The 26,991-nt window shown below is 40.8% G+C and overlaps 2 protein-coding genes across 3 annotated transcripts; both read left to right on the forward strand.

The window, feature by feature from the left end:
* The first annotated feature begins 3,245 nt into the window (after positions 1–3,245).
* Positions 3,246–8,933, forward strand: LOC308369639 (tubulin beta-3 chain). The gene is made up of 4 exons (XM_080844140.1): positions 3,246–3,372; positions 6,389–6,497; positions 7,152–7,262; positions 7,606–8,933. Exons 1-4 carry the CDS (start codon positions 3,316–3,318, stop codon positions 8,673–8,675), a joined length of 1,347 nt encoding a protein of 448 aa, XP_080700266.1. The 5' UTR covers positions 3,246–3,315; the 3' UTR covers positions 8,676–8,933.
* Positions 8,934–10,820: 1,887 nt separating this feature from the next.
* On the forward strand, positions 10,821–25,486 carry def8 (differentially expressed in FDCP 8 homolog). 2 transcript variants are annotated; one of them, XM_080843634.1, is made up of 12 exons: positions 10,821–10,901; positions 12,200–12,319; positions 13,660–13,757; positions 14,085–14,234; positions 14,459–14,600; positions 16,965–17,129; positions 17,885–18,012; positions 19,325–19,438; positions 21,406–21,486; positions 22,254–22,394; positions 23,384–23,493; positions 24,435–25,486. In XM_080843634.1, the coding sequence occupies exons 2-12, from the start codon at positions 12,214–12,216 to the stop codon at positions 24,514–24,516; spliced, it is 1,317 nt and encodes a 438-aa protein (XP_080699760.1). In that variant the 5' UTR covers positions 10,821–10,901; positions 12,200–12,213; the 3' UTR covers positions 24,517–25,486. The 2 variants fall into 2 exon arrangements, with proteins under 2 accessions (XP_080699760.1, XP_080699761.1); XM_080843635.1 differs by lacking the exon at positions 23,384–23,493.
* Positions 25,487–26,991: the final 1,505 nt, after the last annotated feature.

Below are 26,991 nucleotides of genomic sequence, written 5' to 3' on the forward strand. Positions count from 1 at the left end.
GAAACAGGAGCAGTTTGTTTCATATCACTAGTTGTGACACAGCTATACAGTATGTGTTAAATAGCCAGAAAGTGTGTTATGATATTAACTAGTGCTGTCCGTGACGCGTTATTACCGGCGTTAACGCAAACCCATTTTACCGCCGTCAATTATTTTATCGCGCGATTAACGCGTTGTTAAAAAAAACAAAACTGTGTAGTAGGCTAAAGTTACGGTTTGAGTGAATGGTGAGTGCGATACGGCGAAATGAATGATAAAAAGCTTCTGAATAGAAAGTTTACCTTTAAAAGTTGTGTTGTGCAAAAGAAGCCAGCTTCACTGTTGTCTGAAAATGTCAACAGGCAGCTGGCTGAAAGCACAGAAGTAGTAGGCTTACCTTTTATTGGTAACCTTACTGTTACGGTTAATTGTTTTTTAAATAAGAGGCCTGACTTCTATGTTCACAGCAAACTTGAAAAAAAGAAAATATTAAGCCATGGTTTAACTGCACTGTAGGCTGAGTCCTTGTTTATCTGAAATGTGCACTTTATAATTTTATTTTGTACTGCCCTGTTTGGCAATGTTGTTTTTCAATAAAACATTGCATAAAGCAAGCCAATCCACTTTTCAATGATAAGAGCATTAAAATAAAATAAAAAAGATGGAAAAAATGATTGAAGGGACATTTAGAATAGATAACAATTTGCGATTAATCGCGATTAATTTTGAGATAACTATGACAAAAATGCGATTAATCGCTGTGACCCTGTGATCTTTGGTGGCCCCATTTACGCCTTTGCAGTTTATGATGCCATGAATGTAGGTACTTGGAGGACATCATGCATCGATGTACTCATAGCCCTATGGCAGGACCCTTTGTTGTGGAAGGCCGGCTTTGAGTCAGAGGTGAGGCTCTCCACTCAACACCACTGCTATGACTCATGAAGGACTCACTTCCTGTCTTGGCCATTTTGTCACTATTTATCTGAGAACATATCTAAGAAAAGCCACATAAACTGAAACAGAGGTCCTTAAAGGCACCCAGTGCAACTTTATGTAAACATTCAATGAAAAATAAACATTCAATTTCTACTATTTTTTAGACGTAGTAAGTTTCAATAACGCCATACCATTACATAGCGACATTCAAGGAGCAAAGATGAGACGTCGTTGTGTGGTGAGAACTGATAGAAAATCGTAAACAACAACAATCGCCGGTGGGGAGAAGCCATTTTTCCATTGACTGGAAGCCTGCTTTATATATTGCAGGTTAAAAAAAATAAAGAAAATGGCGGCGATTGTTGTTGTTATCGATTTTCTATCAGTTCTCACCACACAACGACGTCTCATCTTTGCTGCTTGAATGTCGGTATGTAATGGTATGGAGTTATTGAAACTTACTACGTGTAAAAAAGACTAGAAATTGAATGTTTATTTTTAAGCCTCGAAAGTTGCACTGGGTGCCTTTAATGCAGGTTGCGAAAATAAATAAATACTTAAAGAACCTAATTACGGTAAATCACTGAATACTTTTTTTTTCTTTAAGCTAGCATTTTGCTGAGTTACGTAACAGCTGGTCAGTGTAAATCCCGGGGCTTGAAATGTGCTTTGCTCTGGGGCTGATTAGCATCTATGGCCAGCCTGAGGGCCCAGACATCTGGCCCTAAGATGATCACTGGCATAAGTAGGTTATTCTTATGTCAATAAATCCCTAGCAATCAAACAATACATAGCTGCCCCTTGTTTTATGCAAGAGGAGTCTCTTAATTTGTAACAGTGTTACATTACAAATTACATTACAAATGCCCAAAACGTATATATTCTTAAGTATGTGTGTCTGTCTGAGTTTGTGTGTGTGTGTGAGAGAGAGAGAGAGAGAGAGAGAGAGAGAGACTGTGTGTGTGTGTGTGTGTGTGTGTGTGTGTGTGTGTGTGTGTGTGTGTGTGTGTGTGTGTGTGTGTGTGTGTGTGTGTGTGTGTGTGTGTGTGTGTGTGTGTGTGTGTGTGTGTGTGTGTGTGTGTGTGTGTGTGTGTGTGTGGGAGAGAGAGAGACAGAGATAGACTATGTGTGTGTGTGTGTGTGTGTGTGTGTGTGTGTGTATGTGTGTGTGTGTGTGTGTGTGTGTGTGTGTGTGTGTGTGTGTGTGTGTGTGTGTGTGTGTGTGTGTGTGTGTGTGTGTGTGTGTGTGTGTGTGTGTGCGTGTGCGTGTGCGTGTGTGTGTACTGGTGTTCCTCCCATGCTGTATCCTGTCCTTGAGGGGCACCATCTGTCTGAAAGGGAACTGGCATGTGCTCATTTGAAGATGTAACTCCACCTGCTCTTCCTTTCCCGTTTCCATGAAGTAATCAATAAATCCAGGGGAAGTAGGAAGCTTCTAAAGCAGAGAATATGCCTGCATTACTGTAAAAGCAAACAGCAAATGGTTACTGTACTCTAATTTTACCTTTTCATTCTTTTACTTGTGATAAGACTTGTGTTTGTGCTTGTCTAACATGAATGATGTTCATATAAAGAAAGAGGGTGAATGGATACATAAAAATAGAGGTTTGTGAACTCTCTCTGTTCTCTGGGTGAGAGCTAGAATGAGTCAGGGATTTTCTGTTCTGGTAATACTGACACTGTATCTAAGGGGACGGTTCTTTTCAGAACAAAGAACCTCACTGAGTAAGTCTGTGTGATGTTCGGTTAAGAAGATTTAAATCAACATCAAAACTAATTCATGAAGCAAATAGGATACATCTAAAGTTGAAATGTTTACAAATGTAGAGCAGGACATTGTAGAAAGGTTATTTCCCAAATGACTCATCATGTATGCCAAAGCATCAATGTTTCATTTTTATAATTCCAGCATTTTCACAGCCTTGAATGCAAACTCATACCTAGCTGAAGGGGGGGAAAAATCAGATTTGTGTTTAGAGGTCAGATAAGAACTGGGTCAAGGCTGGCTATTTCCGCCAATGCTGTTAGTAAGAGAAATGTTTGCTGGTATAGCCGTACTAAAGCAGAGAGTGTTGTTTTTTCAGATCTTCAGCGTGTTACCTCCGTTTGTGAACCTCTGGTCTAGAAGAGCACCTGATGCGCAGTGTTAAAATGCTTGTCCCGGTTGCTGATGCTGTCAATATGTCCTCCGTCAGACCGCATGAGGTTGCAGTGATTTACTTTTGTGTGACTCCTATTGGCTGATGCCAATATGTCTCATCCCTAAAATGACGTCACGAGGGAGCAATATTAGCATCCCTGTCTAAAGTAGGCAGAGCTGTCGACCTGCGGCTACATGAGAAGCTTAGCGAGCACCGAATAACACTTTTGTACGACTCACAAACTTCAAGGGACATAATGCGAGAAATCGTCCACCTTCAAGCTGGCCAGTGCGGCAATCAAATTGGAACCAAGGTAATTTAAAACTTATGAAAATCACATGAACTCTCAGATGTTGCATTGCAGTTGTTAATTTGGGGTGTGTTAACATATGTGCTGTACGTGTTGCGCACGAGTCATTCATGCACTGAAATAGATTTGAGTTAAACGCGAGGATATGTGTAGGCTAATCTTTCAAACACTGGTTGGCAACATACGGAATCGCCAATGTAAAGAATATGGACGTGTCATGGAAGTTTTTCGTATATGGAAATGACACAGACAAAGCAAAGATATGGGTGGCTATTGCGCACACCACTGTACCCGGTGTAATAGGTGTACATCATTTGAAGTCTAACATCTTCAACACGAACATTTATACTCATCCTATGGTACCATAATATATTTTCTGTTGAAATGGATGCCAGAAAGTGGTGAATAGCCTGTTATAGAAAACTTTGTAGTTGGCAATTGGTATGTATGTATCATAATGACTTGCATTTTTGTGTGAAAGGGTCATTTTTGGACTAAGTTCTGTTGTAACGCCTATCTTATGTACTGAAAACATTTGACCAGTTGAAATCCATTTGCATCTGCCTCAGGCGTAAACAAACCAAATTGTGTCGGGCGCACAAAGTTTCTTGGGCGATTTGCATACTGTCTGATAAATGACAAATTGCGCTCTCATGGATTCATGGGAGATCTTTACAAGCTTCTTGTTTTCCAGTGAAGTAATTCGCCTTCCATAAGGGAAAACTGTAAGCTTTAGAGAAGTCAGATGTTCACAGACGTCTTTTAAATGCTGTGGTCAAGTTACAGTGAAAGGGACTCAGAGACCTCTAAGGCATTTCCATCCGTAGGCCTTAAGTATACTTTCACCTGAGGCATCTGAACTTAAGTATATCCTGTGGCTTGGACAAAGATCCTGATGATCTGGGGCAGTCGAAAAGATGACAATGAAGATTTTCCTGACACTTAATGTCAATACATGTCATGCCATCTTATTCATTTCAATGGCTGATTTGAACGCTCAAGTTTAACATTGTTTCTTCATTATGCCAATATTAAAGTTTAAGATGCCAAGAGAATTGGTGATATGCATGGTTTTTCACTGAATACTAATGAGTATCCTTTGTTTCTGTGGTCTCCTTTAGAAGGCCACACCTCCCTCGGTATTCTCTTTTACAGTTGCATGAGGTCATCATTTACTTCCCAGCTGTTCCTCCCTCATGTAGTCCTTTGTGCTCAGTAGTATTCATATTTCTCTGTCCAACTAGCTGTGAAACTTGAGTTTTGTGTGTTTGCATTTGACCCTTTACAATTAAAACAGCAATATCTACAACACATATCACTCATGGGGTATCACCTAGACAACTATAACCTATCAATATCTATACAGTGCTGCTCAGTGAGGTTTGACTCTAGTCACATTTTTCCCCAGCGGCTCATAATGAGGTAGTGAGGAAGTGCTTTGTCTGTGTGTGCTGTCTGCCGTTGAGTCATGCCTCTGTGATTACACTCTGAGTTTTTTTAGAGTGAGGCCGAGGCTTTGGCCTACTCCCTCCTCGCTGTTAAAAACAGGCCAACGGGAGCTGAAATAGGGGCCTATGAAATCCGTTAGATTTTTTGCCAGATTCCATGTTTTCCGTTTTATTTTTCCTGAACTCGGTTTTATCAGTTTGACTGTTATCAAATTAGCATGTAGGATTTAGGGTGATTTAATCACATAACTGAATTCCTAATTAAGTTTTTCATGTTGCCATAGAGATGTTTGGCTTAGCAAGACTAGATTCACTTTGACCTGCTGCAACACCACTTAACTCAAAAATATTTTAAAATGTCCACATACAATTTGAATCTGAAAAAAATAAAAATATCTTAAAAGCAGATCAATATCTCAATATATTTAAATATAACTTGTTCTAATATGCCTATGTTTCTGTTAATACATACGGGGTGTTCTTGAGTTGAGACCACACCCATGGCACAGGTTTGCACCTTTAAAACCACTGAACATGAGAGGTTGATATAATGACATTTACCCATTACCCATTTTCAAAAACATTGATTACCTTTCTCTGACAACATTTTTGATGTGTCTGTATCTCCCACATGGGCAAAAATGTTGCCTATAATACTATTGCATGTATTTCTCTCCTGTCGTCATACAAAATTCTGTGATTTACATTTTACAGACTGAATTCTGTGAGTCTGCGTTTTCCGCATTGTGGAAATCATAGGACCCTACTGAAATATTCGGGTGATCTCCGTGACAGTGTTAGTTAAAAATGAGACAGCTGGCTTCTAATTCTGGGCAAAATGGCTGATTCGAGGGAGGATGTGACGTCAGAGTGATCCATCATGTCATGTCATGGCCCTCTGTCCTGATGTGTACTCGGCTTCTTTGTCTCATTCTTGCCTCAAGCTGCCTGGACTGCTTTCTCTTTCACTGGGTCATCTATGTCTCCCATTTCTCTCCATCCCTAGGTGCTTCCAACACTGATCAGCTCCACCACACTCACACACACACACACACACACACACACACACACACACACACACACACACACACACACACACACGCACACACACACACACACACACACACACACACACACACACACACACACAGACACACACACACACACACACACACACACACACACACACACACACACACAAACACACACACACACACACACACACACATACACACACACACACACACAAACACACACAAACACAGACGCACACACACAGACACAGCTGTTTGTCCCCACAGGATCAATAAATCTCTGATATCTCCTGTCTCCAAAATCAAAATGTGTTTTTTGAAAAAAGTAATAGCAAGTTAGACATTAAAACACTGTTCTCTTTGTCTTCTCTCTCTGTCTCTCTCACAAATTTACTTTCAGTTTTTTAGTGTTTTATGGTATGAGATACTATATTATATTCAGAGGAACTGTGTTCATTTAAAACAGTGTTGAGGTACCGCTTCTATCCATTCTTGTTCATTCAAACATTATCCCTGAGAGTTTTTTTCTGCCCTTAGTTCTGGGAGGTGATCAGTGATGAGCATGGCATCGACCCTACTGGGAACTATGTGGGAGATTCAGCTTTGCAGCTGGAGAGAATAAACGTCTACTATAATGAGGCTCATAGTAAGTATACCTCCTTTTGACACAGAAGAGGAAAAATGTAACACTGCCATCTACCAGTTTTGTTATTCTCTATAGGATTAAAATAATAATAATAATGTTAACTCTGCATGTTTTTTATGACAGTAACACTCCATATCAGAAACTCCTGGGTGTAAAGCTTCAGGGCCGGTGTTAAAAGGGTTTAGCTTGGCATTTTTCTTACTTTTGAAACAGAACTATCCTCAACCTGAGAGAAGACATTATCTTTATTTAATAATGGCAGGTCTTGGCAATGTACTGTGATTTACAACAGATTTAAATTTGGAGACAGAAGCATGGCTAGAGAATTGTAAAGATGATACAGCTGCCAGCAACCTCAGCTGTGTCTATCAATGCAGCTGTGGTCACAGTCCCACAAGAACTCACATTTATGTCCTGCAGTTAATGTTTTCAGGCTTCTAAGTACAAGCCAATGGAAGAAGTTACTAGGTCATACAAAAATTAAGGATTTTTAAATATTCTTATGCATTCACATAACAATACACCCAAGGTTTTAACTAAAAAAAGAGGCAACTAAGTGAGCTCATACAAGATTCAGAGATAATTGAGAATTGAAGATGATTCATAAACATGTTTCTGTCATGCTGTGGTTTACTCCTGTTCATCTATCCACAGCCAACAAGTATGTTCCGAGAGCTATCATGGTGGATTTGGAACCTGGTACCATGGACAGTGTCCGCAGTGGGCCCTTTGGACAACTTTTCAGACCTGATAACTTTGTTTTTGGTTGGTATAATGCAGTTGTTTTTTTCTTGTGTTAATTATTTATAATGAAGACTAATGGAGGATGTCTACAGTCAACAGTTAGAGATCATGAGTAATAACTCTATTTACTTTCCACAGCTCCAGGTATCTAAACCGGATATACTGTATTTGTACAGACATGAAGTGCTCTTTCCTCCATTATTCTAATGTTATTAGTTTCTGTCTGTGAAAATAAAAGAGAGAATTAAGGGGGAATGAATTTCTGGATGGTAGCCTTACTTGCATCATGTTTCTCAAAAACCTGGTGTGTGTCCATATGTTCCTATCATCCACTATTTTCTACCATGTCCTCTTTTTCCTGTAGGTCAAAGTGGGGCTGGGAACAATTGGGCAAAAGGTCACTACACAGAGGGAGCTGAGCTGGTGGATTCAGTACTGGACATAGTGAGGAAGGAGTGTGAGAACTGCGACTGCCTGCAGGGCTTCCAGCTCACCCACTCTTTGGGTGGGGGAACAGGCTCGGGCATGGGCACACTGCTCATCAGTAAGGTCCGGGAGGAGTACCCCGACCGCATCATGAACACCTTCAGTGTGGTGCCCTCGCCCAAAGTATCGGACACTGTTGTGGAACCCTACAATGCAACACTCTCTATTCACCAGCTGGTGGAGAACACGGATGAGACCTACTGCATCGACAACGAGGCGCTGTATGATATCTGCTTCCGCACACTTAAGCTTCCCACGCCCACCTACGGTGACCTCAACCACCTTGTCTCCAGCACCATGAGTGGAGTCACCACCTCCTTTCGCTTCCCCGGCCAGCTCAATGCTGATCTTCGTAAACTGGCAGTTAACATGGTACCATTCCCCCGCCTGCATTTCTTCATGCCAGGCTTTGCCCCGCTGACAGCTAGGGGGAACGTGCAGTACAGTGCTCTTACTGTGCCCGAGCTCACCCAGCAGATGTTTGATGCCAAGAACATGATGGCAGCCTGTGACCCACGCCATGGCCGCTACCTTACCGTGGCAACTATTTTCCGCGGTCGCATGTCCATGAAGGAGGTGGACGAGCAGATGATGGCTATCCAGAGAAAGAACAGCAGCTACTTTGTGGAATGGATCCCAAACAATGTGAAAGTGGCTGTGTGTGACATCCCGCCGAGAGGCCTCAAGATGTCGTCTACATTCATCGGCAACAGCACAGCCATCCAGGAGCTCTTCAAACGCATCTCGGAGCAGTTCTCTGCCATGTTCCGCCGCAAGGCCTTCCTGCACTGGTACACGGGCGAGGGCATGGATGAGATGGAGTTTACAGAAGCCGAGAGCAACATGAATGACCTGGTGTCCGAGTACCAGCAGTACCAGGATGCCACTGTAGATGAGGAGGGCGAGCTGTATGAAGACGAGGAGCAAGAGTCAGAGATCCAGGATTAGGAGTGGCCCTTCCAGATGTGGGTAAAAGCCGTGTACGACAGTCATCAGAAAACCATGGTGTCTTTTAGGACCGAAAATATACCTCCCTGCCTTATCCCTTCTGTATATCTTTGTCCTGCTTCATACAGTCATTAAGCTCTCTGTGATAAACATAAGTGGCAGCTCCGCCAGTAATCACTGACTGTATTCCAAACAGCTCATATTGACATGTTGAAAGTACTGACTGATCAAACTGAAATAAAACATGTTTGAAAAACAGATACATCTCTGGCAACATTTATATAGTAACTTTCTCCTAAGAGCAACTTACTTTTATCATGGGACTCTTTCACCCTTTTGTCTTTGAACAGAGGGCAATATAAGGACTAAGGGTAAAGATCCAACAACATTTATGATGCAAATGGAGACAATGCTGGACACCCTGAGTCAAATGAAACAAAGCTTTAACTGCATGACTATCCCACACCTAAATGACCTACATAACTAGATGAAAACATATTCGCCCAGAACTAAATTGACCCCGGCGATCAGGCGCTGATACAGTGTGGAAAGTATTTTTCCTCTTCGCATATGTGTTTCCCAGAACCCCTTAGTTTACTTCCACTGAATGGCGTGTTTGTTGATCACATGGTGGTGATGCAGCAGTATACATAGCCTACAAAAGAGCTCTCTGAACAGAGCAGGCTTTGATAGTGATGGTGACAACACTGACCCTCTCTGTGGCCTTTCATGGCAAACCAATTTCAGGCTTCATCCACTGCCCCCAGACTAATTTAGTATCTGATGAATTAAGGCCATACTTGTACATGATTATTTTTAAAAACACGACTGTTAAAATACTTTTTTAGAGGTCGTTTCACCTAATTTTGTATTAGCTCCTCTGGTGTGATCATCTGGTCTGCTCTGATGGATGCAGTATATCAAAGGCTGCTTATCCATGCATGCCATTAATAAGACCACTCATGTTTTTCTCTACATCAATATTGTACTCTAATGGAAGCTATTAACCTTGAGACATAGTAAGTGCTCTTCTCCTCTCTTAGCAGGTTTCATGCATTTCTTCAAGATTCATTACTGCTTTGGCACAAATTCCAGTACTCCAGACAAAGGATTGCATCCTGCAATAAAGTTGAAATGCTGCTTAATCATTTAGGCCCATATTAGAGAAGGTCAAAGAAACTGATGTGTCATACCTGAGGAGTGTACTCAACCTCAAGGGACTCATACATCCTGTCTGTGCGGATCTTACTGACCAGGAGGAGGAGGTACTTATTCTACACTTCACTTTAGAAACGCTGTCATCACTTGAAAGGAAAGATACCAGTAGAGTCAGTAGATTAAACCATTGTCAATGCTGGTTTGTGTCTTTTTGAGAAGTTGTAGTTTAGAAGCTATGCATAAGAAAAGTATATCGATGTGCAATGTTTAATGATGTGGCCAAAATCTATGCCATAATTTTGGTTTAGTTTTTTTACTTGTGGGTAGTAAACTATATCCCTCCTGATGAAAAAACAGAAACAAGCATTACTGGCAGCCCATTGCTGGTCTAAGCTGTTTTTGATATAAAGTTCTTGTGTGTTCCAGGTCAGAGCTAGGCAAAATCAAGCACAGACATGTTAAAAACAAAACTTTGCTCAGCAAAGGCCTAGCAAAAAACTGCATACACCAGCAAATCTTTTGTGTAGGATGTTTTTCAACGGGGCTACTGAAAATCCACACCCATTGGAGCTGCTGATGCCAAAGGGCCACAAAACAGGAAATAGCACATGGGTTGTTTTGTGTGCGAAATCTATTGCTCCATCAGTAGTCCTGATTCAAGTAGGGATATCTCAAGACGCACTTTGTGCGTTGTTGTTGTTTATGTTAAGCTAGAAGACTGAAATGAATGTCAATCATGATGACATTGATAGTCATAATGATGACACACTAGGTGATTGCAAAGGTATTACTGCAACGCGTGAAAAAAAAAAAAAAAACCTTCATTCCAACTATGTCGACTCCATATTTTGCTTACACAGTCTATCCACTAGATGTCCCTCCAGACTATGACTCAACCTATTTCATGCTTGAGTTTCTAGGGCACTGGTGATGCTGCTATTTTTGAGGTCGCTAAACAAGAAATAATTGGTTGTCTGACAAAACGATCGGACTGACTGACCGCTGAAGTTTGGACCCATTTTGCATAAGGGTTGCCTTATTTACCTTCGTTTGGAACACTACCGTGAGGTAAGCAGTATGCACGAGCTAGGCTCAACGTTAGTTAACTAGCTAGTCAGCTAGCTGTCGCTAACACGCCAAAACAACAGGCATTTGTTTGTATTTGTCAGTGATGCTGGCTAGCTACCTAGCTTTCGTCCACCTTTCTTGTCATTTTGGATATGCAAGTTAACAAGGCAGCCACGTTCTATATGAATTACAACATAAAAAAAATAAATACCCGAATTAATATACTCTTTATAACTAGCTTAGTTGGGTTGCGATAATATGTTTTAAAAGCACCATTTCATACACCACCATCTGCCTAGTACAGTTGGCTAGCTAGCTCTCGTTACACATTTGACTATCCATAATGCTTATCATAATTAATGTTAGATGCAAACGTCTTTTGCTAACAAAGCAAATTCTGTGATTCATCGAACTACGTGTCATCATTCTAATGTGTCTATCGCAAGGTATCCTGATATAGCCAATTACTACTGGCTCGGAGCATCTTGTTTTTAGCATTAGTATTGCAGTGAATCAGTTGTAGACTAGGCCAATTATTTTTGCAACTAATATCACCTTCAACTTTTGCAAGTCTGTCACAGTATGTAAGCATGAATGATCGTGGATGCGTGTTAGTTACAGAAGTCATAACATGCACAGTTTTATATTTGAATTACCCATTTAGACTTTTCTTAAAACTATGATTTATTAGGTTGAAAAGGATTAATTGCTTAGGTGTGAATCTAGTGCCTGCATCTGCATAACTTAATCACCTTTGTAAGAGCAAACCAACTTTGGTCACAGGTTTCACACGTTTAATTCCATTTATACCTAAAGAATGTATTGTCAATGTCAATTGAAACTAATTTGTGCCCTTCTAGATACATTTAGGATTTTCAGTTTTGGTATACATTCATAATATTTTTGCGTTGGAGCAAGAGTCATGCTTCTTTTTGACTCTTTGTAGACACATTGGGCACACTTGCTTAATTTTACTGTAAAATATTGTAGAACTGGCGCTATGTGTATAATGTTCTATCATATATTTTAGTAAATTATAGCATATGTTTAAAGGAAATGTACTTGAATCGCTCGAAAGACCTTGCATTTGATGTTTTCCATTAAACAGGAACCTTTTCGAGTTTTTGCCTTTATGCGTATCCTACACTAAAAACCAGACAGAAAGTCATGCATCTGCATTGACTCTGACCCAGTGAGCATGGGTGGGACCCTTGGAGAGGGGGAGGAAGTAACATTTGTTTCACAATGTGTGCCAGTATTCCTGTTTGACTGTGATGGAACATTTGTATGCTCCTCAGATGTAGCCAGTGAGATGGAATACGGTGAGAAACTAGCCCGCTTTCGCCAAGGCCTCGTCAACCCCTTTGACAGAGGTGAAGATGAGGCCTCAACAGAGAGCAATGGTCCCTCTAAGACTGGTGAGTGCCTCAGGAGCAGGTCAAAATGGAGATGAAAAAGATCTGCCAACTATGAGCCATCAGCTGAGTACAACAGTTGTATGACAGTTGTATTTAACAAGTCAGTCGCAAGTTTTGTGGCTGTATACGTATTGTACGTTCTGTAATGGTGAAATGTTGTTTGTGGCATGCAGGTGTGTAACAAACTAAGACACAAAAGAGAGTCTCTGATCAAGACTCAGACGTCTTGTGGTTTCAGATGTTTCATTTTCAGGGAACTACTGTTATGAAATCCTTAGTGGGTTTTTGGAACAGGGAGTGAAAATTGAAGTGAAGGTCAGATGACCTGATGCAGCTAATATCAGTTCCTGTTTAGATTGCAAAGCAAGCAAGCCAGAAACATATAATACTGAAGGAACAGCAATAGAAGACGTTCTTTGTTGGTTGGTTGGTTGGATAGTCTTGCTAGCTTTCACATCATTCAAGTAAAGACTCATGCTTTTCTGTGAAGTCTATGCAGGTACTACTTTTTTACTGTACTACATTTATTTTAAATGTTCTTTATTGCAGTACTTTTTTGGCTTACTGAATGGGAAGAGGGGGTTTGTTAATGTGATTGCAAGGTCTTTGAGGGTTTACCTTAACTAAGGTAAAGGGAAAATACTGAAGTGCTTCCCCATTCTCTGTGAAACTCAGAGTTATTATAGCGGTGGACCCTGTTAGAGGTATGTGTTATTGGACATTTTAGGTCAAGTAGACTAGGTGTGTACTGTGTAGTTTTATTTTAGCCCTCAATTTGTAAGGTGTTTGTATAGCTATGTTTTGCTGTTGATTTGTTGACATCCAGTGTCCAATTTTTGGATTGCTTATTATCTGCATTTTAATGATATTTTTCACTCTTTCATGGCGGTGTTGTCAACACTGCAATTCTGCATGACACTACTGTAGTTATTTCTGTGGTTACAATGTTATGGTTCCTTACATTAAATTACTTACATTGAAGTCTATTTGTCTGTTCAGCTTGTGGTATTGTGGTATCATATGTTGTACTTGGATGTCAGCCTGAAAGTTAACAATTAGACAGTGTGTGTCAAGCATGCTCACCACATTAACCACGCTGTATCACATGAACGATCCCTGTTAATGTTAATCATTTAGCCTATGTCACGTTTTATTGGTTGTTACATGTACATGCTGTATGTCTCGCAAGTAAGATAACTGAACAAGGAACTAAGCGAGCAGTGTAGTCAGTACAAACTAGCCAGAAAGGATACGTATTTTTTTTGTTTGTTGTGTTTCATGGTGGATTTGACAGACACTTGAGGGGAATGAACAAACCACACTCTCCTTCCTTTCCACAGAGGTGAGGCCCGAGCTCTTCTCCTCTGAGACCAGAACCCACGGCTTGGACCGAGCCATGGACCTGGGGCTCGCTGAGGATCACTTCTCCCGTCCAATGGTAGGTGACTAGAGAAAAACAGACACTCCAACATGCTTTTCCCAGAGAGGTTTGAAGTCACTGGACTGGTTCCAAGGTTCAGTTGCTAAATTCAAATTCAAACAAACCAGTTTTAATGGGAAAGGCCATTTTATTACAATAACTGTTGTAATGGCCTTGGCCCAGCTTCATCACATCCTTTCACTCAATTGCTTAAAAAATACATGTACATTATTGTTAACTTAGAGACTTAACACCATGGCAAATTGATTTGCTTTAAAATGAATGATTGATAGATTTTTTTTCTTTATTTCATTTTGTGGGTAATGCGTGTACATCTGTGAGAAGGGATCCATTGTGGCGTCTGACATCGAACAGCTGAAGTCAGCCATAGAGGAGTGCAAGAAACTGATCCTGGAACTGCCGGAGCATTCAGAGAAACAGAAAGACACTGTGGTCAAACTCATTCACCTTCGCCTCAAACTACAGGAACTCAAGGTGGGAGCTGAGCATTTGTGGGCCAAAAGCACATGTGAAACTCACAGGAGTCACTTCATACAGTTCATTTTTTAGCAGCCCCAGACCAAAGTTCAGTGGTAGTGCTTAAAATAACTAAACCATGTTTGTCCAGAGTTGACTGCCAGTAACAAAATGCATGGATACACAGCTGGTTACTATTGATGCCAGGATCTGACAGGCTGCAATGTCCATCAATCAAACAGGACCCAGAGGAGGAAGAGCCCAATCTCCTTATGCTGCTGGAGCATCGCTTCTCAAAAGAGAAGAGCAAGAGCGTAAAGCAGACCTGTGACAAGTGCAGCGCCATTATCTGGGGTCTCATTCAGACATGGTACACATGCACAGGTCAGTCAGACCCACAGGGACTGCTCTCTGCACAGCCCTCTCTCCACTGTTATGGTAGAACAGCAACGGTTTGGCTAACCTCATACAGTGGCATAATTTGAAAGGCATGTGAAGCCCCATCTGTATTTAGGCTTTGGTGAAGGAACTGACTTTATTTAAATGAGGAAGTTCTTACTGATGAAGAATAATTGTGAGATGTTTGCTTACAACCCATGGTATGGCTCTGCTGATTTTCTATCCTGTTAGAGAAATATTAACAGGATAAAGGATTCAACCAGAATTAATTGGGTGTTGTGTGGTGTCGTAACTGGTGTTGTGCAATTTTTATTGTTTTAATTCATCCGATTCGATTTATATATTTCCGGATCGAACTTTTTGGCTACTTTGCATTTTCTTCCGGTTTTCTAAGCTCATCTCCGCAATAGCTAATTAAAAATAGCCTGTCATATTGAAGGAAATTCCATTATTACCAGTTCTCCCAATTAGATGTCGCTCTCAATCTGTTTTTTCAGCAACTACACCAATGTGTGCCTTTGGCCTTTTCTTTAGTGGTTTCCAGTGTATTTACTTGTAGCTCTGTGTTCCCTTTAGAGTAGTCTGACCAGAAATCCTGTTTTAACCACAACAGTCCTGTTTTTCAGCACTTTTTATAAGTGTCTGGACCCATTCTGATGAAAAATCATGTTTTTTCCTGATTTCCTTTTACCTTTTATGAGGGGGTTAAGTGCAATAAGATAAAGTTATGGGAACACAATTTACTCATGTACACAGGGATTTACAGGTGCCTTGTAGGGGTGTACACCTTCTAGAGGTTGCAAAGCATTTGTTTAGCCTCCCACTTTTCACAATGGCCAACTTGGAACAGCCCCACCACTTCTACTAGTGGCCAGAATTATATTGCATCCATTCCATTTGAAAAAGGGGTAATCTGGTCACCCTACTTTAGATCTTTTAAAACAACTCTCTAAATATGGAAAGATATTATATATCATTTCCTATCTCATTCCTATTGATATAGAGCCGGGTTGAAGCGTTTACTGGTGGATAGGAAATCAAATATATTAGGGGCATCTATGCCAATACCCAAACCCTCTCAAAATCTACCCAAATGCAATTGTAAATACTATTCCTTACCGGTATTGTATGAGCCAATTGGAATTTGAGGAACTATTACTCAAAAGTGTAATGTTGTTCTTAATTGTGGTCTCAAATCGGCCAGAGAATGAACTGTCTGAAGGCCGAATTATGCTCTGTTTTAGACGTAACGCGTAAGCACGTAATTTACACAAGGAACTTGTTTTAGACAAGTTTTGATTTAAGGTTCGTTTTAGACGCAGAGCCGTGTTGCAAGGCTTGTGAGCCGTGTTGCGTGTTGCAAAGCAAATTGACGCCAGAACTGTAGATTTATTTTGAGTTAAGTAAGCCTATTTATTGCAGCAGGACAAAGGAAAAAAAACTTACCGGAGCATGAAAGTGTAGTGGGCGAAAGGCTTGATGTTATGAATACATGAGTTACACAAAATACAACTGTTGGCAATTCAGTACCAGTGGCGAAAAAGACAGCACATGACGCAAAAGTTCGTTTATTGACATCTTTTAATGACTGCAAAAGGCTTTAAAACGATGTGATAATGAGTTACATTATTCAAAGATGAGGTGGTAAACGTCAATGCTTGTAACTACAATGGTGCTGGCCACAAGGTAACGGCAGGTTACTGTTAACTTTTGTAGCCTATATGAGCAGACCGGGCTCATTCTATCAAACTCGCTGGTGCAATTGATGGATTCTCGTCAATATGAACTCAATGAAAGATATCGCCATGACTCACAAGTGGCGGAAAATGAATATGAAAGTAGGCTACCTTTGTTCGTGAATGACCACATTCTCTCCAAACAATCGCGGGTGAGAGTGGGATATTCGCGGTAATTTGAGCGTCCTTATAAGTGTTTAAAGAGGATTTGTAAAGGAGTTCATGTCTTCGGACCTCTTCTGTTAGTTCCTAATCCATAAGAAAAGGCTTGTGAGAGGTCTGCAGGGTATTCATGATTTAAAAAAATATCTGGGTCTAAAAAAGACTGTATGCTATTAACCCGGAAACGTGAGACTCTGTGAAATGTTGTGGTAGCCGGCCAATCACAGCCTTTGCGAGCTGTGTAGGGCAGTAGTGTTTTAGTCGCATAGTCAGGAATTTTCGGCGACGCACTTAAGCACGTAAGGGGGGGTATTTTACCGCGCAAGGGGGAGTTGTGTATCTTACGTGCTTACGCGTTACGTCTAAAATAGAGCATAATTCGGCCTTGATTCTCCTTTGCGCTCAAATCGTCCAGAGAAATAACTGTCTCTTCTCTTTTCCCCCACCAAAGGGTGTTACTACCGAGTCCACAGCAAGTGTTTGAACCTGATCAACAAGCCGTGTGTGAGGTCAAAGGTGAGCCACCAGTCAGAGTACGAGCTGAACATCTGCCCGGAGATCGGCCTGGACAAGCAGGACTACCGATGTGCCGAGTGCCGCACGCCCATCTCCCTGCGTGAGTGCTTGGCTGAGTCTGCCGTTGCCACAGTTACGATGACCTTATCTGAGCCCCATGGCATGCTCTGGCGGTGGCATACTGAGTCATCATTATCTCCACTGTCCCCTGAACTCATAGGCTTTGTGTTACTCAGTGATTGCCTGTGTGATCAACAGGACAAAAATGTATAATCAAATACTCATTCTGGCTTTCTGGGGACTTTGAGAAAGCGTTTCGGCATTACCTAGTGTATATGAGGATGTCTTTCTCGCCGTCTTTCTTTTTGTCTTGTGTGATATCTCCAACATAAACACACTGGCCTTGTCTTCCCATATGATGCCACCTCCGCCGAGGAGATTATGTTTTCAGTGCGGTTTGTTTGTCTGTCTGTCTGTCTGTCTGTCAGCAGTATTACGGAAGAACTACTGGTCCAATTTTAAAGAAAACTGGTGGAAGGGTGTAGCGTGGAAGCATGTAGCATGTAGCATGTACCATGTTTGTTTGTCAGCAGGACTATGGAAAAACTAAAAGCCCAATTTTCATGAAACTTGGTGTCAGGATGTAGCATGGTACAAGGAAGAGCCCATTAAATTCTGGTGTGGAACCAAATCACAGGACGGATCCACAGATTATTTTTCACTTTTGTTAACATCGCAAGATATTGCATTTGGCCTAGGTCTGCGCTTTCCGAGTGCCTTTGTAGTTATAACTGTTGCACTAGTGGCAAGGTCAAGTTGATCCTGACATGTTGCAATGCTCCTTCTGTCCTGCAGGGGGTGTCCCGTCTGAGGCGCGGCAGTGTGACTACACCGGTCAGTACTACTGCAGCAGCTGCCATTGGAACGACACAGCCATCATACCAGCACGCGTCATCCACAACTGGGAGTTTGAGCCGCACAAGGTACAGTGAACCCTAAAGGCATTGGCATGGTTATCCAATTCACCTCGTACGACTTCACGAGAGACACGCCCTTTCTAATCTGATGATTGTACGACTCACCTCTACCTGCATGGTTCTACGAGAGGCTGTGGAGATTACCAACGGTTTATTATGATGTTACAAGGCCATTACATCATCAACAACAAACTATAAAATAAGAAATCGTTTGTTTTTATCCCGTGTATTTTCAGTTAATGATCAGAGGCTGTTGTTGTGAAATGAATTACTGACGACAATGACCAAGCTCGCGGTTATTGCCGAATATTTTCTATTATTATACCACACAAACAGTTCTGCTTTTTTACGTCTACAATTCAGGTTATTTTACAATTTAATCATTTACACTGCATGCTCTGCTAACTCAAACACAAAGAGGCTGTTTTAAAACCAAGAAATGTTTTTATTATGGCTGTAATTAGACGACGTCTCCCTATGCTTTATATGCGGCGAGAGCCACGATAGAGCAAGGAAGAAGGGAGATGTCGGTTTTCCTCCTGCATCGCTGCTGGTGCCCTTCATAGTTTTTTTCATTTTTACAAACTTGTCCCTGATCTTCCTCCAACTCCTAATGCACTCCTGGACCTCCAGCCCCAGGTTCCCAGCGATCTCTCAGCGATTTTTTTAAAACGGAGGTGCTGTCATATAGCCTAGGGAACGAAACAGGAAACGTCATTTTAGCCAGGGGTGTCGGACAGCTCGGATCGGATAGTCGGATCGGATAGTGAGAAAATTCAAGCGGTGCTCAAGGTGCTCAAAGGTGTGGTCCCACTTCAAGGAGGGCGTTTAAGCGCGTGACTCGTGAGATCGGAGAGCATGATCGGATAAGCATGTGGGGGCCTTAACAGTTGGCTTCAGTCCAAAAAAATCAAATCACCTGAACACCCAGACAGTTGTTGGCTGTAATCTGATAATTATGACTTAACATGTTCAAATACTCAAAAGAAGGAAATCAGACCATGTTATGTATTATGTCTGAATGCTTCCACAGAGGTGACTTAACCCATTTAAGTGATTAGGGATTATGTCAGAATGAGCCCTTTTCACGACAATGCTGTAATGCCTTTACGCAACCAGCGTTGACATTTAAACAAAGCTTCCCCTCCTGTTACAACATTTTTCCAAATGATATCAGCTTTTAAAGAAGCTTTGGTCAAGGTTCAGTTGGTTTACTTTATTTCTAGATCAGGGCTACTTAGAGGGAATGTGTCGTGTTTGTGTATATGTTGATGGCTTCCTGCTGAAAGTGAGACTGTCTGTCCGTCCCTCTGCTCAGGTGTGTCGCTCCTCCATGCGCTACCTGGCTCTGATGATGGCTCGACCTGTTCTGAAGCTGAAGGAGGTCAACCCACTACTCTTCAACTTCGTAGAGGAGCTGGTGGAGATCAGGGTAAGTTAGTAAGGCAGTCTCCATCACACACATGTTTTTTTTATGTTTATTCTACAGTAGGAAGCACTTTATAACTTTATTGATGCCTAATGAGAAATATATTCCCATCAGTCCAGCCTGAAACTAACTTGCGATTTATCTTACCACGGAGAGTACTTAAATCACACTAAAAGCTTCTAACTAAAAAGTATTGGATTTCTCCTAAGTCCTATTCACAAACTTGCCTGGACCAAGTTTTACTAAGGAATAGCAAGAACTCTTAGATAGATAGATAGATTATTTATTTATCTTTGCAGAAACTTGTTCTGTGCCATTGACAGTGCATCTGATAGTTACAAAAACAGAAAAAAGACACAAAGACAAATACAGACAGAACACAACTTGACATAGGACAGGACAATACCCTCTCATATTACAATACACAACCCTCTCAAAATACAATACAATGGAAAAGTGTGGTGATGAGTGTAATTACATTACAGTTGGATTCTTATTTAACAGGGATGTACTGGTTTGTATAAAAGACTTACGAGCTCTATTTGTCTGTAATGAAGGCAGCCTGAACCTCCTGCCTGAAGGCAACAACTCATACGCCTGATGTAAAGGGTGTGACACATCATTACAAATACTATGTGCCTTCCTTACCACCCTTGCTTCAACAGTCATGGCCTCTTAGTGGCTGACATCAAGTCTCACGCACAAACTTGCTTTCAAAAGCCTCCGAGACTGGTTGATGAGTTAGTGGTCTGTGCCAGTGTCTGTGCCACTGTGTGGAAAAATTAATCCAATTGACTTCCCTGTATCCAATCAAATGACTTGGTTGAAGATCTGATTTCGTTTAGACCTGATTTCTAGGGTTCACAAACTTTCTAGCACTGCTGTAAATTACACAAAGAATACTTTGTAAACATTGAGATTTTGTCTGGCTCAAAGACACATTTGCTGTTTTCCCATATGAAATGGCACCACTCAATTTAGTCCATCGACCAAGCTCAGCCTGGATTTGCATTTCCTTACATCAGGGACTCTTAGTAAGGGATTAAGGCCACCATGTCCTGACATACAAAAATATTCGATAAACTGGAGGCAAAGAACTCCACAACGCCAAGGGTAATGTTAGTTTCTTCTTTTTATACCCCATTTGCCTTACATGTATTTAGGTATGTAGAGCATTACCCTTGAAAGGAAACATTTGGTTTAATCTCAAAAGAAGAGACTGAGGAGACTGGGTTCGTCGATATGTCAGCATCGGTGTAGGGTGATTTTAAACAGTAGATGGCATGTTGAGCCATATTCAACCCATAAAATGTAGATTTTTATAAAATAGAAATGTTATCAATATTAACACCAGCATTGATGTCTTTCATCTTATCATTTAGTGTACAGTTCAAAAAACACATTTAAGGGTGCACTTACACTTTGCTGTTTCTAATTCTATGTGGGCTAGGCTATTTTAAGCATCTAATTTATCCTTTTATTGAGTTTATACCACTTGTCACAATGAGAGAATATGTTTATGCTTTTATATAGTCACAATACTTACTCAGACTTTCCAGAATAAACGTTTTAACATGATCTCATCTTCAACATCATTTGGTGTGTTTTGGGGCAGACCCCGCACAGTTGGGCCCTCCTCAGGAGAGGGTCAAAAATGAGTGTGGCGCAGTGCGACTCGTAATAGAAATGCAAATTAGCTCGGCACAGCCCGGCTCGGTACGGCCAAAAGTGCTCATGGGAAAACCTCAGTTGACACAAGGGCAATCTCTCTGCCAGATCACTGTATGGCTTCCTGAGCCTCAGCTGCCCGTCGATGATTGATTGAACATGGCCCGTCGTGATGTTACAGGAGTCTGAGCAATAGGCTTGTGGTTTCCCCGTTGATTCTGGATACAGCTTGTTGAGTAAATTAATTTAGGTGTCAAGATGAATGTCTCACATATGGTCTGGGTTGGTGTGTATGCTTCTAGAAGCTGCGTCAGGACATTCTTCTTATGAAGCCCTATTTCCTCACCTGTAAGGAGGCAATGGAAGCCAGGCTGCTGTTGCAGGTAAGTGTGTGACTGAAAAAGTGGACATCCATGAATACATTTTATCTATGGACATTGTGGTCTGAAAACATTTTTAGAATGATAGTCTCCAATAACAGTGGGTCTAAATCATGTTCAGGGAGAAACGATTAGCTCATATTAGTTATTGTGAAAACCGATTTCCTGCAGGATATGACTAAGTAGAGTAAGTAAGTGAATGAAATCTACTGAACCCATCAGGGAGAAGAGTTCCATCATCTTCCCTGTCAGTGTTTATCACAGAGTGATATCTCTCAGGTGTATATGACAGCCTTGAAACAACACAACAGGGCAGAAGAGCCTGGTCATTTAATTACTTTTTTCGCTGTTAAAAGTGGGAAGTGAAAAGTGAAGCATGGACAATTGATGTAGATATATGCGTTCAGTGGTCATGCATCTCTGACGCTATCTTCTGGCTCTATCTCGTAAAAACACAATGAATCTCGTGGTCACAGCTCTTCCTACAGATTGACCAATATTGATATAAACAGTATCATACAAGCAGGAGGGTAGATATGGTTATGGAGCGTAGAACGTTTATTCAAATAATAGAAGGACATTGTCTCACTTCTGTCCTTTAATAGCTTATTGGCCATGATCAAGGCAGGGTTGTGGGTTTCTTCTCTGGTCCTGATCTTGTGCTCTTTGCTACTCTCCCTCTGTCTCTCTGTCTCTGTCTCTCTCTCTCTCTCTCTCTCTCTCTCTCTCTCTCTCTCTCTCTCTCTCTCTGTCCCTCTCTCTGACCCTAGCTTCACGAAAGGCAGCACTTTGTGGAGAATGACGACATGTACTCGCTGCAGGACCTTATCGACATCTCCACCGGGCGCCTCAGCTGCTCGCTTACAGAGGTCCACACCACGTTTGCCAAGCACATCAAACTGGACTGCGAAGTGAGTCTGACACTGGCACCATTAAGGCTACTGCACACCATTGCCAGAATGGCAGTTATGACACCATCCAGATACTACTGTTGTTTCTTGCCATACACTCATTACTGTGACATTTGCATTACATTACATTTAGTAATTTAGCGGACACTTTTATCTAAAGCGACGTGAAAGGAGAGAACAATCAAGCTACGAGCAATAGGGACCTAGTGTAACAATAAATACTACTTTACATAAGGCATACAAAATTGCAGTAATGTAACTACTGTAGGTGCGAGTTAAGTACTTGTTAGAGGAGATGTCATTAGAGGAAGGATGAGGAGAGGTAGAGGAAGTGCAAGTTAGGAAAGGAGGAGCTCTCTGAAGAGTTGGGTTTCAAGAGCTTCTTAAAGGTAGAGAGGGACGCCCCTACTCTGGTAGTGCTAGGCAGAATGAGCACTGTGGTCCAGAATGCTAAGCCACCTGCCAGCAGTGGGGAGTCTGGTGTTGCCTTTCAGAATAGTATTGGGAAATGGTGGCAATGCCCAACTGAAACATCAGCAGCATGGTATACCACTCTCAACTTCCCAATTCTGTCCCCAGTTCTAAAGGTCTAAATTGCCTAGAACACTACATTGGGACAGGGCTGTTAAAATACAGGGAGTGAACTGGGATAGTCGATGTTCAGTTTGGTGTTAGTCAGTGGTCGGCTGTCTGGTCTGTTTTTTAGTTTACTTCTCTTTCTTAGCCACTCTTCTTTCTCTCCTTCTCTTGAGCATGTTGTAATAGCACAGCACACTCAAATCCGTTTGGGTTATTTTTTAGTTGTTTGTGACCTTTAGACTATTATATCAGTCCACACTACATTAAAGGACTAAAAAGGTACAAAGGGACCAATATGGACGTAATCAAAGAAAAGACAGGAAACATTGTTGCCCTTTCGTGCTACATGTAGACTGCCCATGTCTTGATCGTAGTTTTGTAATGGCCTAAGCTTTTCTCTTTCATTGCAGCGATGCCAAGCCAAAGGGTTTGTGTGCGAGCTTTGCAAAGAGGGAGACATTCTCTTCCCCTTTGATAGCCACACATCGGTCTGTCAAGACTGCTCTGCTGTTTTCCACAGGTAAGCACAAGCTCAGATTTTCGGTCATAAAACAAAACTTTGTTTTCTCTCTTTTTCTTTGTTTTCTCTCTTTTTTTCTCCCCCCATCTAATATTGTAAGGCAAGGCAATTTATTATATGTATATTGCACAACTCATACACTTTGGTAATTCAAAGTGCTTGACAAGTAAGCAGACAAAGAAGACGGAAAAATAAAAGAGAGATAAAAAAGTAAGTGATTTAAAACAGTTAAAAAAGCAAGAGGGAAATAATTAAAAGGAGAGTGCATTGGATCAGTTAACACAATATGCCTGAGAACCGTTGGGTAGATTTTACTGGCTACAGTTCATATGCACAAAATACACATAAAGGAGTTACAATTAGTTATTTTCTAGAGGCCTAGTAAATAACTAGTTTGAGGAGACTTGGATGAAAGAGATGCACTACTTTTGCATCAATGTAGGTCAGGATTAGTTTTCCATGGCCATGTTTGGTAGTTACATAATGGAGACTGGGCATAAGACTGGGTAGGTAACAGGTCGACATGTTTCTGTGTTATGTGTGTGAGGTGCCAAAGCCTGTTATGAAATGATGGCTAGAGGAAGTCCCACAAAACAACCAGCCAAGGTGCCCTTTAGTAATCATTACTGATTACGTCATATAACACGCAAATCAACAGGAATAAACTTGTTTATGGATTTGGTTTGGATATGGATCAGATTCCAACTAAGATTTCTTAATAAGCTTTGGTCATTTCTGGGTCAAATTCGAGATTGCAAGTTTGGGGAACAGTAGGTCATTGACTATACTAGGGCATGCTGAAACAAAAAAATGTCATGTGAAACAAAAAATAGGGAGCTCTACAGTAGAACAAGCTCCAAAACAAACCTGAAAAGTTTGAACATAACCTTTTTTATATGAATGCAGAACTTTATGCTAACCAACATTGTTTTCTATTTCAGGGATTGTTACTATGACAACTCGACAACATGTCCACGATGTGCTAGAATGACGGAGCGCAAGCAAGACCCCTTTGAGGACTGATTCCCTGTCACTGTGTTGTACCCTGCATCTGCTTGACTTGTTGTACAGTACACATTCTTAACTTGCACTACATTGAAGTACTGTTTTTCTGTGTCTTGTCAGTACTTCTTTAAATGAAATGTTGTCAGTGACATTTATGTTTTCTTTAAATTGCACAATTTGTCAGGAATTCTGATTCTAGAAATGCGGTGTAGTAAAATTTAGAGGTATGTCATTGCCCATATTCCTCTGACTGTATTATTTACCTGACCTGTACTACAAGTCTGACACAACTGGAGCAACATAAGCACAGACTCTAACACTAAGACCTCTCACTAGATTCAAACAGTTTGGTGTATGAAATTGAATCCTTATATTTCTTCACCACCCTTGAGGACAACTGCCATTGACTGCCACGCCTTATGAAAGCAGGTTATGTATGTATGAGGGTCTACTATTCTTGGAGGCATGGTGGAGTCTTTTATGTTTTCAGAACCCAATTTGTTGCGGTCACCAGGACGGCATGCCTGTGTGAGGAGCCTTAACATATACTGTATTTGTTGACTGTGGAAGTTGAAGGAAAGCACTAAAAATAAATAACCATTATGGTTGGCTTTTTTATGATCGTTTACATAATTTTGAAGGAACTGGTAGTTTGTCTGTCAGAAAATATAAAGACAAGTATATATAAAGACAAGTAATTCCTGTGTCCTTTACTAAAGACAATTGTGTACATGTGTTGCAGATTATACGTGTTGTGTTTTGATAAACCTGAATATTTATAGGGTTTTATAACTTCTGGACTAAGTATTTATAAGAATTATAAAACCGTATAATATTGCCTAATGTTCTTTTGTTGGCCGTGTGTAAACAATGTAGCCTACTCTTATTTGTTTTAAAATAATGAATATATTTGCTGTGTTATGTTTCAGCATGAAAGAAGTCAAGCCATTGTCTAATTACGTATCGACAGAATAGTGTCTTGACTTGAAATATCCTGTCACATTGTTTTGTGAGATGTTGATGTATAATATCAGCTTAAAGTCTTGCATGAATAAATACTACTGCAATGTATCTTTACCCAGAACTGTTTGTTGTCTGTGCAGATGATGCATATGATTCAGCCATATAGTTGTAATGCATGGGAGTTTTTTGTGGAGATTTGAAGAGGGTCATTGTGGGTATCAAAAATGTTCTTTTTGACTAGGAAGAATTGAATTACAGATATCTGTAACATTTGACTAAAGTTAATCAGAGTAGAAGATATCTTGAAATACAATTTCAAGTACGAATATCATTGTATTCAATTAGAGAATGCAATTTGATGAGGATAAATACTATTATGGATATCTAAAATGCTATTATTGATTCGGATTGAAGTTCTCTTAAACGTTAAAACGGTTTGCCATGGTTATCCTATGTAACCAGGGGCGCTGCCAGGAATTTTGGGCCCTATGAAAGATTCTAGGGGAGAGGCCTGTTTGCGCGCGCAGCGCACGGCAATTTTTTGGGGTGCCCATTTGAAATAAATCTTCATTATCAATGATAAATATATTGTATAATGGGCTGAAATGGAAGGCACCCAATGCATTCACTTTAATTATGTCAAATTAAGATTCACTAGCATTAATAACTGATTATAAAAACCAACATTCTATAGGTAGGGACTGATATTATTGTTTCGAAATACTAGAGAGATATATTAATGCAAAGAATAGAGAGATGTCGGTAGTTATTTCTTGTATTTCGAATTTGCTCGTTCACACTAACAAAATAGCTAGCTAGCTTGCTAGCTTAGTGTTAACATAGCCCACTACATTACAATATTCCCTTTCATTAACCTCAAGTAAACCTACATTTGAGCAGGTAACAATCGTTAACAACTACAGATAACAGATACAGCCACATTCTGTAACTACCTGTACTTAGAATTTCACTCCTTGCACCGTTTACTTTGGGCTAAACTCCATGGCTATAATCCTGGCTGTCTTGAAGAGACGTTAGGCAGAAACAAATACATTGTAACGCTGGTTGCACAGGTAATGCAGATGCAGACCACTTTGATTGACTGACACACGCACACATTGTTCAAATCATACGCTGGACACTTTATTAGTATTTCTACGTAAGGGATAATGTATAGAACGCAGGTCATTGTCGGGAAAATAAGCCCCGACAGGGCGAACAGCACCCCGACGCGAAGCGGAGGGGTGTTGATTCACCCTGAAGGGGCTTATTTTCCCGACAATGACCGTCGTTCTATACATTATCCCGCTTATTATACGGTTACTACTAAAACAAATAAATTACTAAACACCGTGTGTCTTTTTACAATGTATTTGTTACTATACGTAGTGTTTAAATGGAGAGAAATAGTTCGCCAAAGACGTTGAACTTCAGAGACAGTTGAACATTCTTTAGAACACAGCTGCTCAACCGTCCGCTGAAACTCCATTGATAAGTTACCGTACTACTTGCGGAGTGCTACGAAAGACG

Source organism: Sprattus sprattus, assembly GCF_963457725.1.
Source record: "Sprattus sprattus genome assembly, chromosome: 8".
Lineage (NCBI taxonomy): Eukaryota > Metazoa > Chordata > Actinopteri > Clupeiformes > Clupeidae > Sprattus > Sprattus sprattus.